This window comes from Myotis brandtii, unplaced genomic scaffold (assembly GCF_000412655.1).
Source record: "Myotis brandtii unplaced genomic scaffold, ASM41265v1 scaffold180, whole genome shotgun sequence".
In the NCBI taxonomy this organism is placed as follows: Eukaryota; Metazoa; Chordata; class Mammalia; order Chiroptera; family Vespertilionidae; genus Myotis; species Myotis brandtii.
In genome coordinates, this window is record NW_005356675.1 from 642,115 (window position 1) to 656,553 (window position 14,439).

The following is a 14,439-nucleotide window of genomic DNA, read 5'->3' on the forward strand; positions in this document are numbered from 1 at the left end:
AGTCGGCCCGGGACCTGACGCAGTTGGGGGCGGCCGCGGCGAGCTGGGAAGCTGTTCCCGGGGGCGGAGGAGAGGACGAGGGAGGACGGAGGACATCTTGGAACGATCGGTGCAGCCGGTCCCGGGTCCAGACCCGGTGCCGCTGGTGTGTAAGCTTGGGCGTGGCCCTGCCCTCGGCGCGGCTCGGTTTCCTCCACTGGTCCCCGCGGGGTTGGGCCCGCCCCTGTCCGCATTCCTCCGGCGCGGGAGCGGGTCTGGGTGGATGGCCGCGGCCGGGGAAGGCTTCGCGGAGAAGCTGGAATCCGGGCGGGAACGTGTTCTTCCTGTGCAAGGAGTGGGATTGGGTGGTGAAGGGAAGGAGGGCATTCCGGACCTGGGCATCCCAGTGAGCAGAAGCTTCCAGAAATGACATGCTGGGTGGTGCTGGGGAGCAGGGAGGAGGCAGGCCTGCCTTGTGCAGAGGACTTGTGGTTGAGACGAGGCAGGGGCAGGGTGCAGGTGGGAGAGGTGCTCAGAGACAAGTCAGCACCCGGCCAGCTGCTGGGGGACTTGAGGGCCTCCGCCCGGACCTACCTGCCTTTCAGGTGGTCGGGTGCAGGAAGGGGCGGGCTTACTGCTGAAGATAAATGGATTGCACTCCAAAGGCTGACCAGCCAACCCGAGGGACTCCGGGGCCTGCTGGGAGGCTCCTGGGCCCTGGCTTTCTGCATGGAGGAGAGGGGGGGTGTGGACTTTTTTGGGTCCAGATCTGGGCCTCTCTGGCTGGAGAAGCTGGTGTGGTTGCTCCCTAGTGGCCTGCATTCAGTCCCAGCTTTTTACACTTAGACGGGTGTTTCATGGCAGGAAGAATTGTAAACCAGGAGTTCCCCACCGGGAGCTGACGGGCCCCAGTGTCCCTGCACAGGTGACATGGTCTGATTTTGCCAGTCCTCGCAGGTGGGCTGAGTCAATCTTACTTGATGATGAAACTAGTAAATGGCAGTGTGAAATCGAGTCCCACCCAGAGGAGGAACTTAAATGTGTGGAATTTAGAGACTGAGCATGCTACGTGCTGATCTGTTTCCGAAAATGCTGCCTTAGTCAGAGTGTAATTTGCAGGAAAGGGAAGTTTAGTTTAAAACCAGATCTTCAGGGTCTGAAGCATACTGAAGAAGGAAAAGAGAATTCTGAATCAATTGGAGCTGTTCAGCAAACCTCTTGGCAAGTTTGAATAATTATTTTTTCTTCAAATCTCTTCGTTTAGTGTTAATTTAGCATCTATGGACACATTTCCAAATTAGACCTTTTATCCCTCAAGTGACATGTGATAATGATATAGGTGGTGGAGAAATAGATGGTCATTATATACTTAATTTTCTTAGAATGCTAGGGAAGTAAATCTTGTATTATCTTATGTGGAAGAGGAAACACCAGTGTTATTTTCTTTTATACGTTGCACAGTCAGTGCCCCGTATGTTTTATCAAGGACCACAAACTTGAAGATCTCAAGCCAGGAACCTAAGTGGAATTGAGTGTGGGCTTATCCCAGAGAGGAACTGAGTGTGGGGCAATAGGGTTATGAAAGAACTAAGCAGAGTCCTTAGACTGCAGGGGCACAGAGAGTGCTGGTGTGAGCCTTTCTTGGTGCGGTGAGTCTTGCCAGGGCCCTCTGAGTGGCTCCCTCAGTGTAGGCCCACCCAGGAAGCTGGGTGTGGACCAGGCATGTGCTCATGCCCTGGCTTTTCCACGGGGCTCTTTCTCGTGACTTTCCTCATGTGCTGCCTGCTGAGCTCTATACGTGCTGTGCTTTTATTTTATTTCTTTCCATATTTCATTGCCAAGGTCAGGTAGAGGATAAAAATCAAGTGCTACCAGCCAGACCCCAAGTGACAGATGCCTGTTTTGGCCATTGTCCTCAGGTGGCCCTGACGATGTGGTAGGACTGATGTGCTCATTCTCGGTGCATAGCAGTGGGCTTGACTGGGAGGCAAGCCCTGCCTTGTGGTCCAGATCTGCTTAAGGGTGCCTGATGGATCATTCTAGGTGGGGTTCGCTAAGCAAGAGCTGTCTCTGGTAGCTTGTGGGCTGCAGCACCCAAAGGTATTCTCATTCTGTTCCCATTCCCAGTGCCCCCCCTTTTGTGAAGTTACTTTATAAAGTGAACTGGGAGCCCCTGCTCTGGGTAAACCTGAAAAGGCGTGCTCCTTGACTGTGGTCCATACCTCTACATAGGTCCACCTGAAAAGATGACGATAGATGGGAATGAAAAAGCTAGTGTTGGTGTGTTTTCACCTTTTTTTCAACTTTCTTGAGGTGTAATTGAAGCACACTAACTGCACATGTTTTAAAGTATACAAATTGCTGGATGGATATATACCTTTGGAACCATCACCACACTCAAGGTAAAAATGTTCCCATCATCTCCAGAAGGGAAACTAGTGTTTCTGTGGTGACTGCTTCTGGCAGCTGAGTGACCTCAGACAAGCTAGTCCCCAGGCCCCCATGGTCTGGGCGTCCACGTTTGTAAAAAGTGCAAGTAAGAGTAGAATGCCTTCCCAGATTTGAAATTCTCATAGCTTGTGAACCCTAATGTGTAGTTGAACTATCTTCTGAAGGATTTAGACCAGTGATTTTTTTAAGGGTTAGAGGTGTGTATGTGTGTGCATGCACATGTGTGTGTTTGCACATGTGTGTGTCTGCAGAGGTCACAATTCAGAAGATATTTAATATGTTGTTTTCATGGTACAAATAATCTATACGAATAAAAGGGTAATATGCTAATTAGACTGGATAGACCAGATGTCCTTCCAGACATCCTTCTGGACAAAGCCATAGTGGTGGGGGGCTGAGGCAGAGGCAGTTAGGGGCGATCAGGCAGGCAGGGGAAAGCAGTTAGGGGCGATCAGGCAGGCAGGTGAGCGGTTAGGAGCCAGCGGTCCGGATTGTGAGAGGATGCAGGCCGGGCTGAGGGACCCCCCCCCTTTGTATGAATTTCATGCACCGGGCCTCTAGTAGAAAATAAAACCTTACAGTCTCTGGGGGGATTTAGAAGATAGTGTGAGAAGCTATGTAATGGACTTGGGTTAAAATGGTAAAAAAAATACTCAGGGAGGAGGGGTACCCTTATACATATTTTGCTTTTAAAGATCTTAGCCTCAAACTAAAAGTTCTGTGCTTAGATCAAGTTTTCCTCTGGAAGTTTTTAAAATTTTTATTTATGTATTATATACTTTCATTGATTTCAGAGAGGAAAGGAGCGGGAGAGAGAAACATCAATGATGAAGGAGAATCATTGCTCGGCTGCCTCCTGCCTGTCCCCTGCTGGGGATCAAGCCCACAACCCAGGCATGTGTCCTTGACCGGAATCGAACCCAGGACCCTTCAGTCCGCAGGCCGACGCTCTTTCCACTGAGCAAAACCAGATAGGGCCCTCTGAAGTTTTAGATCATTTTCTCTTGAAAATGATCAGAGTGGTATTGAAAGGAATTGATGTTAAGGTAATGCAGGAAATTATGGAAATATTGGGCTGGTGACCGATTTGTGTCCATAGTCAGAAGAAGCTCGAGTCCCTTTCCAGCTGTACCAAAGCAAGTAAGAACTAGGAGGCATAGCAGGTGAATGGCATCTTATGTAGAAATGGAGGGCAGATTCTAGAGCAGCTGTCGCCAGCCGGTGGTCCGTGAGGTCTGAAAGGTTGGCGACTGCTGTTCTAAAGGACAGTGATACCTGTACAGATTTAGTGACATTTCTTGAACCCTTTCTTCCAAGCAGTCAGGTGCGCATCACCTGTGTTGGTCTTTATTATTCTTACCTGTGGGCTCTCAGTGGGAATCTGAAACACAGATGGGTTGGATGCAGCCAGCAAAGAGAATCTATTTTTGGGGCATTCGTTATAACTTAATCTTGATGTTGATATTGCCTAAAAATGTAAATAAAAAACAACAAATAAATGTGAAGATGCTTATTAAGGTTCTAGCCCCGCCTTTCTTAAAGGAAGAAGAAAAGCAAAGCATCACAGTGTCCTCTCCTCACCAGAGGCTGACACTCCCCCCTCCCCCCAGTCTGCCATGGGCCCAGCATGTGGGGCACACACAGGTGCATGTCCCTGCAGTGGGGAAGGGCAGACTTACATGGACAGTGGTGAGCCCAAGGGGAACCTGTCAGTGGAGGCTCCCCTAGACTGTGAGCTTGGGAGATCTCTCCCCACCATACCCCAGGGCCTGGCACCCAGTGAGTGTTAAATCCCTTTTAAAAATTTTAACTCATACTTTAAAAAATTAGACTTACAGAGGATGGTGTAGAGATTACCCAAATCTATTATGAAGGAATCCAATCTTCATGTAGCTAATATGCTAAATTTTTCTACAACTAAAGAAAAGAAAACCACTTACATGGTTGTGGTCAGTCTCCAGCTGCTGTCTAGAGACTTGTTCTTAACTGAGCTTCCATCTGTCTTTCAGGGTAAAGGCAGCAGTAATGCTGACGCTGGCGAGCAAACTGAAGCGGGATGATGGTCTCAAAGGGTCCCGGACGTCAGCCACAGCCTCTGACTCCACTCGGAGGGTGTCTGTGAGAGACAGACTGCTCGTTAAAGGTGATGACATCCATGTGAGCTCTTTATATCCCACAACAATGTGAAGGATGGCTGGGGGCTCTGTTGGGGTGTGAAACAGCCTGTTTGAAAATATGTTAAAGTGTAACCCCTTATTACTTATAGCCTGTGCGCTGTGGGAGTGCTGCTGGTGAGGAAGTGTATTAGAAACTGGTGTGTCTTACGTACTTGGAGTATTCTCTGTGGGGCTGCCAGGGTGCTGGTGGGAGGAGTAAAGTCCTGAGAGTCAGCAGGTCCACCACTCTGGTCTTGGCTGTCATTGTAGACTCCTGGGAGAGGGGTCTTTGTTTCTTCTGGACTCCTCAGCACCAAGGGAGGGAGTGGTATTGGGTAATCTCTTAGGATCCTTCTCCATTTAGTCAAGTCAAAGCCTGAGGAGAGCCTGTGCAAACAGTTCCCCTTGCAGAATTAACAGCACATTGTCCCAGAGCTGTGGCTCACATGCGTTTGTGCACCGCTTCTGCATCACTCATTGCACAGACTTACAGCTCTCAGGTGCTTAGGCAGTTTCCTAGGGTCAAGGACTACAGAGTGGAGGGAGAAACAGTCCCTGCTTGAAAGAGCTTATGACATGTGTTTTCATTTCTTAAGTGTGAGGAGCTAGGAAGCACTGGTTTGTGAGTAGTTTGTTAGAACTGCCTGTGTTCCTATTCTTTTAGGCAGACACCGTGGGGGTGACTGGTATTTGATATCCTGACACTGAGTGTGGCAGGGGAGCCATGCGTGTGCACGCGCTGTGTACACACGTGCTGTGTTGGGCCTTCTCAGAAACGAAGCAGTGCTCAGCTTGGGAAGGAACGGGAACAGGAAGGCCTCAGGTTCAGGGGCGCATGCTTCCTTGTTCTGCTGCCCCCTAATGTTGACTCAGCTCTGGCTTATGCCTCCTGGTAGAGTAAGAATCATTTTATACGTTTTAGCATTGCCTGTTCTGTCGGGGAGAGCGCTGGACTGCAGTGGGTTTTCTAAGCAGCTTTATCCTGTGGGGTTGTGGCAGCACCTCACTTGGGTGGGCCCTTTAGGACCTGAGTCTCTTTTCCGGGTGCTAGCCCAAGGGTTCCATCTATAGAGGAGCAGGAGCCGGGCAGCACCTGGAAAAGGGTTTGATGTGTGTTGTGGTCCTTGGAGTGGAGGGTGGGCACAACAGAGTGGCCCTCTGTTGGGCACTTTCTAGTGCAAATCTAGTTTGACCTTTGCTAATCCTTGCTGGGTGGTGGTTCATTTTGAAGCTGGACTCAGGAGGTTGAGAAACTTGCTAGGGCAGCTTTAGTGCAGGAGGACAGCTGGACCCACCTATTGGGGCAGGGCAGGCTCTTGGGCAGGCCTAGTAAGCAGGAACGAAGGAGCAGGACAGAAGTACAAATGCAGAGAAGAGAGGCTCCCACACACATCCGGCCCTGACATAGCTGGGTAGCCCGCTGGGGCTCGCCATGCTGGACTTCGCCCCTACTCCAAGGGCAGGAGGTGTCTTCCAGGACCTGCGAGGTCTAGTTCTGAAGGACAACAGAAGGCTGGAGTCAGTTCTCCTTGGATACACCAGAACCTGTCTCAGAGCAGCTAGCACCTGGGAAAGAAACTCAGGTCCTAAAGGGCCCAGCCAAGTGAGGTGCTGCCGCCACGCCCACCCTCTACCATACTGACACCTTCACCACACCAGCTCGTCATTTGAACCCCCAGGATGGTTCTCAAGGATGTCCTCCAGGCCAGAAATGGGGAGTGTAGAACAATCCAGTGGTCTGGGCTAGGATCGAGGGCCACTGCCTGCTCTGAACCCTGTGAGCTGGGGACACTGGGGAGAGGGTGTCAGATCTGTGCATTTCCTGTTGGCCCCAACTCATGACAGCCTGACTGGGAGCTAGTGCTTTCAGCCAAAGGGCAGTTGGTGCTGCGCTCCTGCTGAACCTTTGTGGGGCTGTTGAGTCTGATGGTGTTCCCATCTCCCCAAAAAGCCCTCGGGCAGAATTGCTGACTTCTTGTCTTTCAGAAGGTGGCCCTTTTCATGCAGTGAGCGTATGTCTGTCCCTGTTCCTTCACTTGTCCACTCAGCAAACTTAGTGCCTGCTTGCTATCAGTCTACTGATTCTGACCCTCAAGGGGCACCAGGCAGGCTGGCAGGCACTTTTTGCCTATGTTAGTCTTTGTTAAGTGTGGAGATTTGGAACTGAGCTGACTGAGTTCAAGCTCAGGTCTGGAATCAGGGGCTCTAAAAGGAATGAATCTGTGTGCAGCCTTTGTCCCCAGCTATCTCAGGAGAAAGGCTCCTCATGCCTCAGGACATTCACTGCCATCTTGCCAACAAGTGTGCTTGTTTGTCAAGCACTTCCTGAGCACCCTGTGTGTGCCAGGCTCAGGGCCAGGTACTGTCGCAGGGCTGGGCAAGTCTGCTCATTCTCCGCCATGGAGGGAGTGCAGGTTCTTCTGGTCTTTCTGTGCAGTCATGCTTCAAGTGGGCTCTGTGGTTTGATCTTTAGTTAGAAAGGAAAAGAGTCTCATTTCTCAGAAGGAAGTTGTGCAGCCTCGGAATTGTGCAAGGTGCCAGGTGCCTCCCAGAAAGGCAGGGCCAGTGTGTGGTGAAGGTGTTAGCATCTTGGGACAGGTGAAACCTTAAGCAGTGTAAAAATATCTGAATTTCTTGTTACGAACAGGTGGGGTCATGTCCTTTGGCACTAAGGTTATGCAGAGAGGGGTGGCTGCTTTTCCAAGAGGCCTCAACATTTAAAGCAGTCCACTTGTTTCTTTGGTCAGAGTCTTAGTGTACATGGATTCTAAGGTGGTAACTGCTGATGTTAATGACTAGTATTTGCCATCATCAGAGGTGTAGAGAAACTATTGTCATTTGTGACAGCTCCCTTAGAGCAACACCGCGTGAGCCTCTGTGGCTCGTTTTGTCTTGTATACTGGGCTGAATTAGAGTACCTGGCATCTTTATTGAAGTCCTTGTGCCCCCAGAATGGTATTTCTTTTTCTCTTTTTAAAATATTTTTATTGATTTCAGAGGAAGGGTCCTTGTGCCCCCAGAATGGTATTTCTTTTTCTTTTTTTTAAATATTTTTATTGATTTCAGAGAGGAAGGGAGAGAGATAGAAACATCAACAGTGAAAGAATCATTGACTGGCTGCCCCCTGCACGCCCCCTACTGGGGGGATTGAGTCTGCAACCCAGGCATGTGCCCCTGTCCAGAACCGAACCTGGGACCCTTCAGTCCACAGGCCGACGCTCTATCCACTGAGCAAAACTGACCAGGGCTAGAATGGTATTCCTTGCTGTACTGGCTGTTGGACCAGAAGCCTGCAGATGTCCTGCCTGTGGTGGGGGTCATTGCTGGACTGGGTCTGAGGGCTCTCCCTGGCCCTGTCCACCTTCTTTGAGTGAGTCACACTGAACGTGGAAATGCAAGCATAGTGCTCATTTTAGGAATTTAAGTCTAGACTACAGTATGAAGTTGTTAAGGCTGTCTGTGTAACCAGCTGTGTATAAATATAGCTTGGTACAACAGCTCACAGCAATTTCCTGTACCCTGGGAGAGTAGCAACTCAGAGGCCTGGGCCCACCTAGGACTTCTGGTGTATTGGCCTGGCAGGACCGCTGAGGGGGCAGGGTTTGCTCTGCAGGTTCTAGATCAAGGGTGGGAACCTTTTTTCTGCCATGGGCCATTTGGATATTTATAACATACAAAATTATCAGCTTAAAAATTGGCCTGCTATATTTGGTCAAACATTTAATTAACTCATCCCTAATGCCTTGGCAGGGCCAGACCAAATGATTTCTCGGGCCTTATATGGCCCTCTGGCCAGACATTCCCCATCCTGTTCTAGATTGTGGCAATGGTAGCACAACTCCAGATTTCACTAAAAATCATTGAATCATACACTTAAGTAGGTCTGTTTTTTAGTGTGTAAATTGTACTCACCAAAGCTGTTGAAAAAGGAAAAATCTCCCCAGGTGATTGGCGTTGCAGCCAGGGTGGAGAATCCTGTCCTAGAGTGAGGCGTCCTCCGCCTGTGCCAGCCGTGTGGGGGCTGCTGCTGTGGCTCTGTCATCATCATGCCCTGGTCAGCACCTCCCCGCCCCCCTGGGTCCAGACCTCCTCTCTTCCCTTAGCATTAGAAGGTCTTCTCAAACATTTCACTTCCATTAGGTGCCCCCTCCCTCAAATCCTCTGGGCACATTTCACTGGGCTTTTGTAAAGCTGGGCGAGCAGAGCTCTCCTGACTGCAGATGGCATAGGCCCCCAGAGAAAGCCGGGTTCCTGTGGCCAGCATCTATCTCAAAAGAAGGGCCTCAAGGACCGTTTCTTGCAAATTCTTATCAATAAAAAGTTAAATAATAGTATAATAAAATATGTAAATAGAATTTGCCTTAAAAACATAGTTTAATTATATGGATAACACTTAAAGTTGTTAATATTAATGACTCATTTATAAAATGTCTGCTTTTCTGATACAATGAAATCTTGTGTGAACTGTTGGAGCAGAGCAAGACCCTTGCCCCTCCCCATCAGAGGACCTGGTGTGGATGCCTCGGAGTGCAGAGTGCTGTGGTCCTCCACACCCTGCTTTCTTTCGTGAGCACTCTGCTCTAGGGTAGGGCAATAGTGGGCTAGTCAGGAGGCCAAAACTGAAGATCACTGTGGTCGTTATGAGAGTTATGTTATTGAACTTCTCACGGGCTCTCCATGATGTTGTTTTGTTAAGTGCATATGTTTGAATGTACAACATAACACTGCCAAGAAGGGAGACTCCCAGGCTTGCATTTCACCACAAAATCTGGTCCTTTTCCAGTCATGGCCAGAGGATGATTAGGGTTACTGCTCTCCCCACGCCCAGCTCCACTGATTGGCTATAACACCCTGGACTGTGTTCCTGGCTCCCCTGCCCCATTCCACTTTGTGGATGCAATTCCAAACCCCTGGACTCCCAAGCTGATATATTTCGTGGGTCACATGTCCCTACCCAGATTCTTAATCAGCTGAAGTCAAAGGCCTGTGGGTTTCCTAAATTTTTAGCCTGAGAACAGAACCACCCGCCAGTCTTCCCACTAATGCACTCAGCACTCAGCTTTGCAAACACGGTGGCCTCTGCCCTCCCCTCCCCTCCTCTTCCCATCCCTCCCCACATCACTTGAAGAAATCTTTATACCTGTAGCATTTATATTTTGACCACTCATTTGCTTTTTAGTTTTTTAAATCTGGTTTCCACCATTCCACTTGCCTTCCTGCTGTTTTGAATCCTCAGCTGGGTCCATCACACCCACTGGCCATGCCTTGGGCCTCATTCCCCTTGGACCAGTCTGTCCTCTCTTTAATGAATCACCACATTTCCCCATAGTTTTCCACCTGTTTCTTACTATTAACTTTCCCGGCTTCTTGTGCTCTGCTTTTTGCTGAGGTTTTTCTCACCAGTCTCCCCACTTTGTTGGTCTCATGACCTCAGGTGGCATCACTCTGCAGGGGCTCCTCGACCCTGACTTTGGTCATGCACCCAGACTTCGGCTTATTTCTCCCAGGGCTTCCCCAGCCCTATGCTCCATCTTGGACTCCTCTCGCCCCACACAGCTGGCAGCCCCTTCCGTGCTCTGCCCTCAAGCACCCTGCCTCTCCCTGCCTCTGCCAGGCCCTTGCTGCCTATCCGAGTGCCCAGCTCACAGGTCACCTGGCCTTCGCTGTGCCCTTCCTAAAGGCAAAGCTTAAGAACTTTGGTTCAGCCCTAACCGGTTTGGCTCAGTGGATAGAGCGTCGGTCTGCGGACTGAAGGGCCCCAGGTTCGATTCCGGTCAAGGGCATGTACCTTGGTTGCAGGCACATCCCCAGTAGGGGGTGTGCAAGAGGCAGCTGATTGATGTTTCTCTCTCATCAATGTTTCTAACTCTCTATCCCTCTCCCTTCCTCTCTGTAAAAAATCAATAAAATATATTAAAAAAAAAAAAGAACTTTGGTTCAGAGATCTTCCTTGGCTGCTGTTGCTGCAGAATACAGTTTAGAATTCTAAGCCGTGCTCTTGGGACCTCCACGATCCTGGCCTCCTTTCCCGTTGCTCTGGCTGCACCACACTGCTCTGGCTTCTGTGCCTGTCAGTGTTCTCTGCTTTTGCACATCACTAACTTACCTCCACCTCTACAGGACTAAATTCTTGTTCTTTGGAGCCCACTCAAAACCCTCCTCCTTCTTTTAGTCTCCACAGCTGGAGCGGATCCCAGAGCATTCTGTTATGCCTGAGGCAGAGACCACTTGCCTGCCCAGTTATTTCTGGGTGCCCCCCCAAGACCAGCTGTGTAGTAGCAGGATGGCTGGGGGTTTGTACCTCTGTGCTGGCAGAGGGGTGCTGGGCTTCAGTGCTATAGTGACTGATAGAACAGGCCCTGGAGGAGAGCACTGGGGCCAAGGAATGCAGCTCCAAGGGCATGGGCACGGACACAGGCGAGGCCCCAGCAGAGGAGCTCTCATTGAGAAGTGCAGCACACAGTAGGTGAGCCGTCATGGGAAGGCAGGTCTGAGAAGTTGGAAGAGACACAGGTATATAAATAAATCAATTTTGAGGGAAGGAGCTTCTATATTTGGGGGGAACAAGGTTTTAGAAAACAGTCTGAGACTGTTTACCTAGAGGTAATTTCTGTGTTAATGTTATGGTTTTCATTTTGAAAGTAAACTCTCAAGGACCCTTGGCTGTATTTGGTGGCATCCTACATGTCACTTTGTATATTTGAAAGCAACTTCATGGCTTAAAGTAGTGGTTCTCAACCTGTGGGTCGCAACCCCTTTGGGGGTCAAACGACCCTTTCACAGGGGTCGCCTAAATACATCCTGCATATCAGTTATTTACATTACGATTCATAACAGTAGCAAAATTACAGTTATGAAGTAGCAACGAAAGTAATTTTATGGTTGGGGGTCACCACAACATGAGGAACTGTATTAAAGGGTCGTGGCATTAGGAAGGTTGAGAACCACTGGCTTAAAGTCTAAACTTAAGGCCAAGTGTAGGGTTTGGTTTGTTTGGTTTACTTATTTTTTCCTCAGTTCTGGCAGAAATTGTGAATTTAGAGCTGGTAATTTCATGTGGAATAATTGACTGATATTAACAATAATCTCTTTGTTTCTACAGAGGTTGCAGAACTTGAAGCTAACTTACCTTGTAAGTATAGCTCCCCGTCCAACATTAATTCTGAAAAGTAATTGCATGGAGAAACTTGTGCATTTTAATAACCTGTATTTCATGTATGGTAGGAATATGCTTTAATTTTGTGCAGGCAGGGAACAGACCATTTTCAAGGATCTGATAGGAGGAGATGAGTCTTTCTGACCGTAGCAGGCGGTGTCTCTCTCCTCAATGTAGCAGAGGTGCATTTGGCTAGGTTTCCTATCTGCCCACATCGTCTTTGAGTGAAAAGGTCTATAAATCAATAATGCACAGCCCTAGTTTTGCTAGTGATCCTGATGCACCATTTTGGTCCAGAAAGTGCTCATTTATCTTTGTGCATGAGGTAGGATGGCTGTACTGGCTGATGTCACCAGGTCCCCGCCCCATGCTTGGTTCTCCCACTCAGACCATGTGCAGCCCTCACTCCTGAGCAGGCCTGCTGTCCAGGCAGTGAACCTGTGATATGTGGCATCGTTCCTTTCTTAAGACCTTCAAAGTCTGAAAGCTTTGGCCATTTAAATATTTTTTTGAATTAAAACTTTTTCTCGTCATACTTGGTTAAAAAATTGTTCTGATACTGAGGATGTGTGTGATGTGGGTGAAATATTTTACAAGTGGGTCTCCCAGTCTGGGCGAAGGTTACAGAGTGCCCATATGACTGGGGAGAGAGGGGGCCCATTTCCTAAAGCTGAAAGATAATCGTGGGGTACATCCTTCAGTAGTCATGAAATCAGTGTCTAAGGGTAAGTTCATATTGGTTTTTTTAAGTATTTTTAATATATAGTATTTATGGTTATAGTGGGCTGTGATATAAACTGTTTCTTATTGTGGGTCTTAAAAGTCATTGGATTGCTTGACCTCAAAGTTTTCTTTTAGTCAGAACTAGAAGGAAGTATCTTGGGATTCTATTAAAAGGTTATCTTTCTACCTACTAAAGTATTTATAAATGATTTGCTTTCAACTGTTCCAGGAAAACAAACAAACAATCATGTATTTAGATAGGTTAGACAGAGCAAGATTGGCAAAATGTTGAAACTGGGTGAACTATTATACTAATAGTTTATTATACTATTCTCTTTTTTCCTTATTTTTTAATTTAAACCCTTACCTGGGAATCTTTTCATTTTGTTTTTGTTTTATTTTTTGGTTAATTTTTTAGAGGGAGGGAGAGGGAGAAACATCAATCAGTTGCCTCTTATACACACCCCCACCAAGGATTGAACCCACAACCTTTTTGGTGTACGGAGGTGACACTCCAACTGAGCCACAGGCTGGGGCTTTTTTCCTTTTTTTAAAAAAATATATTTTGATATTTTTAGAGAGATAGGGGAAGGGAGAGAAACATTGATGTGAAAGAGAAGCATCTATTGGCTGCCTCTTTCATGCCCGCTACTGGGGGTTGAGCCCACAACTCAGGCATATGCCCTGACTGGGAATTGAACTGGTGACCTTGGTGCATGGGATGACGTTTAACCAACTGAGCCACACTGGCTGGGCCTTTTTTCCTATTCTTTTAAAATTTTGTATCTAAGGACATTTTTCTAATGAAAAAATGAAGTGGCCTTGGTGGTATTGGTCAGTTGTTAGGGCGTGAGCCCCTGCACCAAAGGGTCTCAGGTTTGATTCACAGTCAAGGGCATGTACCTGGGTTGCAGGTTTGGTCCCAGGCCCCAATCAGGGTGCGTGCAGGAGGCAATTGGTCAGTGTGTCTCTTTCACATCAATGTTTCTCTCTCTCCCCTTCCCATCCTCCCTTCCACTCTCTCTAAAAATCAGTGGGAAAAATATCTTCAGGTGAGGATTAACAACAACAAAAAGAAGTGATTTTCTTGTTTTCTCCTCCCATCATGTCTTCTCCCCCGCCCCGAACTTAAACATTTACACACATTTAGACATTTAATCAAGGACCACAACAACTTTCCACTTAAACACAGTTCATTTTGTCTTTGAATGTGAATCTTACAGATTGCGGTTTTTAACCCATAGAGTGTAGCTTTAGCTTTACCTAAAAATTTGGATTAAAAATAATAAAACTTTATAATTGGCTTTCAAACCAATATTTTAACTAAATAGCTTAGGTTTAACTAAATATCTTAGCTCTTACAGCTAAAATGTCAGATTAAAAAGGCTACAAGCTAGTTCTGGCTGGTGTGGCTCATTTGGTGGAGCATCATCCCATACACCAAAAGGGTGGTGGGTTCGATTCCTGGTCAGGGCACGTGCAGGGGGCAGCTGATATCTCCCTCCCTCCCTCCCTCCCTCCCTCCCTCTCTCCTTCTCTCCCTCTCTCCCTCCCTCCTCCTCTTTAAAATCAAGTTAAAAAAATGTTTAAAAGGCTACGTGCTATATCACTCTTCTTTTTTCTTTTTCTCCCTACCCTCACCCCCAGTTACAGTGGGGAGATCTAAATTAGTTTATACAAATAAGCCACTTACTGTGGTAGGTGCGAATGACTGGTGCTAGTTGAGCAGACCAGAAATTTGACCTGGGTTCTTTTTCTGGTTTTCCTATGTTTAGTGAGCCTTTATCCATCCATGTGTTTTAATCTCCCTGAGGTATGGTTTGTTTTCTAAGTAAAGTAGCCTGATTCTTGAAATCAATGGAAAGATTTATATTGATAGTGACCATTTAAAGGAAAGAAAACATCTCAATTTAGAATTAAGTAGTAAAAGACAGTAGCAGGAAATCACATGGGAAAAATCACTGATTTGCCAGT

General features: G+C 47.7%; 1 protein-coding gene across 4 annotated transcripts in view; it reads left to right on the forward strand.

The window, feature by feature from the left end:
* The first annotated feature begins 24 nt into the window (after positions 1 to 24).
* The window catches only part of UBE2F (ubiquitin-conjugating enzyme E2F (putative)), a 31,963-nt gene continuing 17,548 nt past the window's right edge, over positions 25 to 14,439 (forward strand). Inside the window, exons 1-3 of one of the 4 annotated variants that reach the window (XM_005863716.2) lie at positions 25 to 145; positions 4,440 to 4,573; positions 11,689 to 11,718. In XM_005863716.2, the coding sequence (XP_005863778.1) occupies positions 4,456 to 4,573; positions 11,689 to 11,718 (148 nt within the window). In that variant the 5' untranslated portion in view covers positions 25 to 145; positions 4,440 to 4,455. Of the gene's footprint in view, positions 146 to 2,281; positions 2,382 to 4,439; positions 4,574 to 11,688; positions 11,719 to 14,439 lie in introns of those variants that run through there. The other 3 variants (XM_014537629.1, XM_014537627.1, XM_014537628.1) reach the window with 3 other exon arrangements.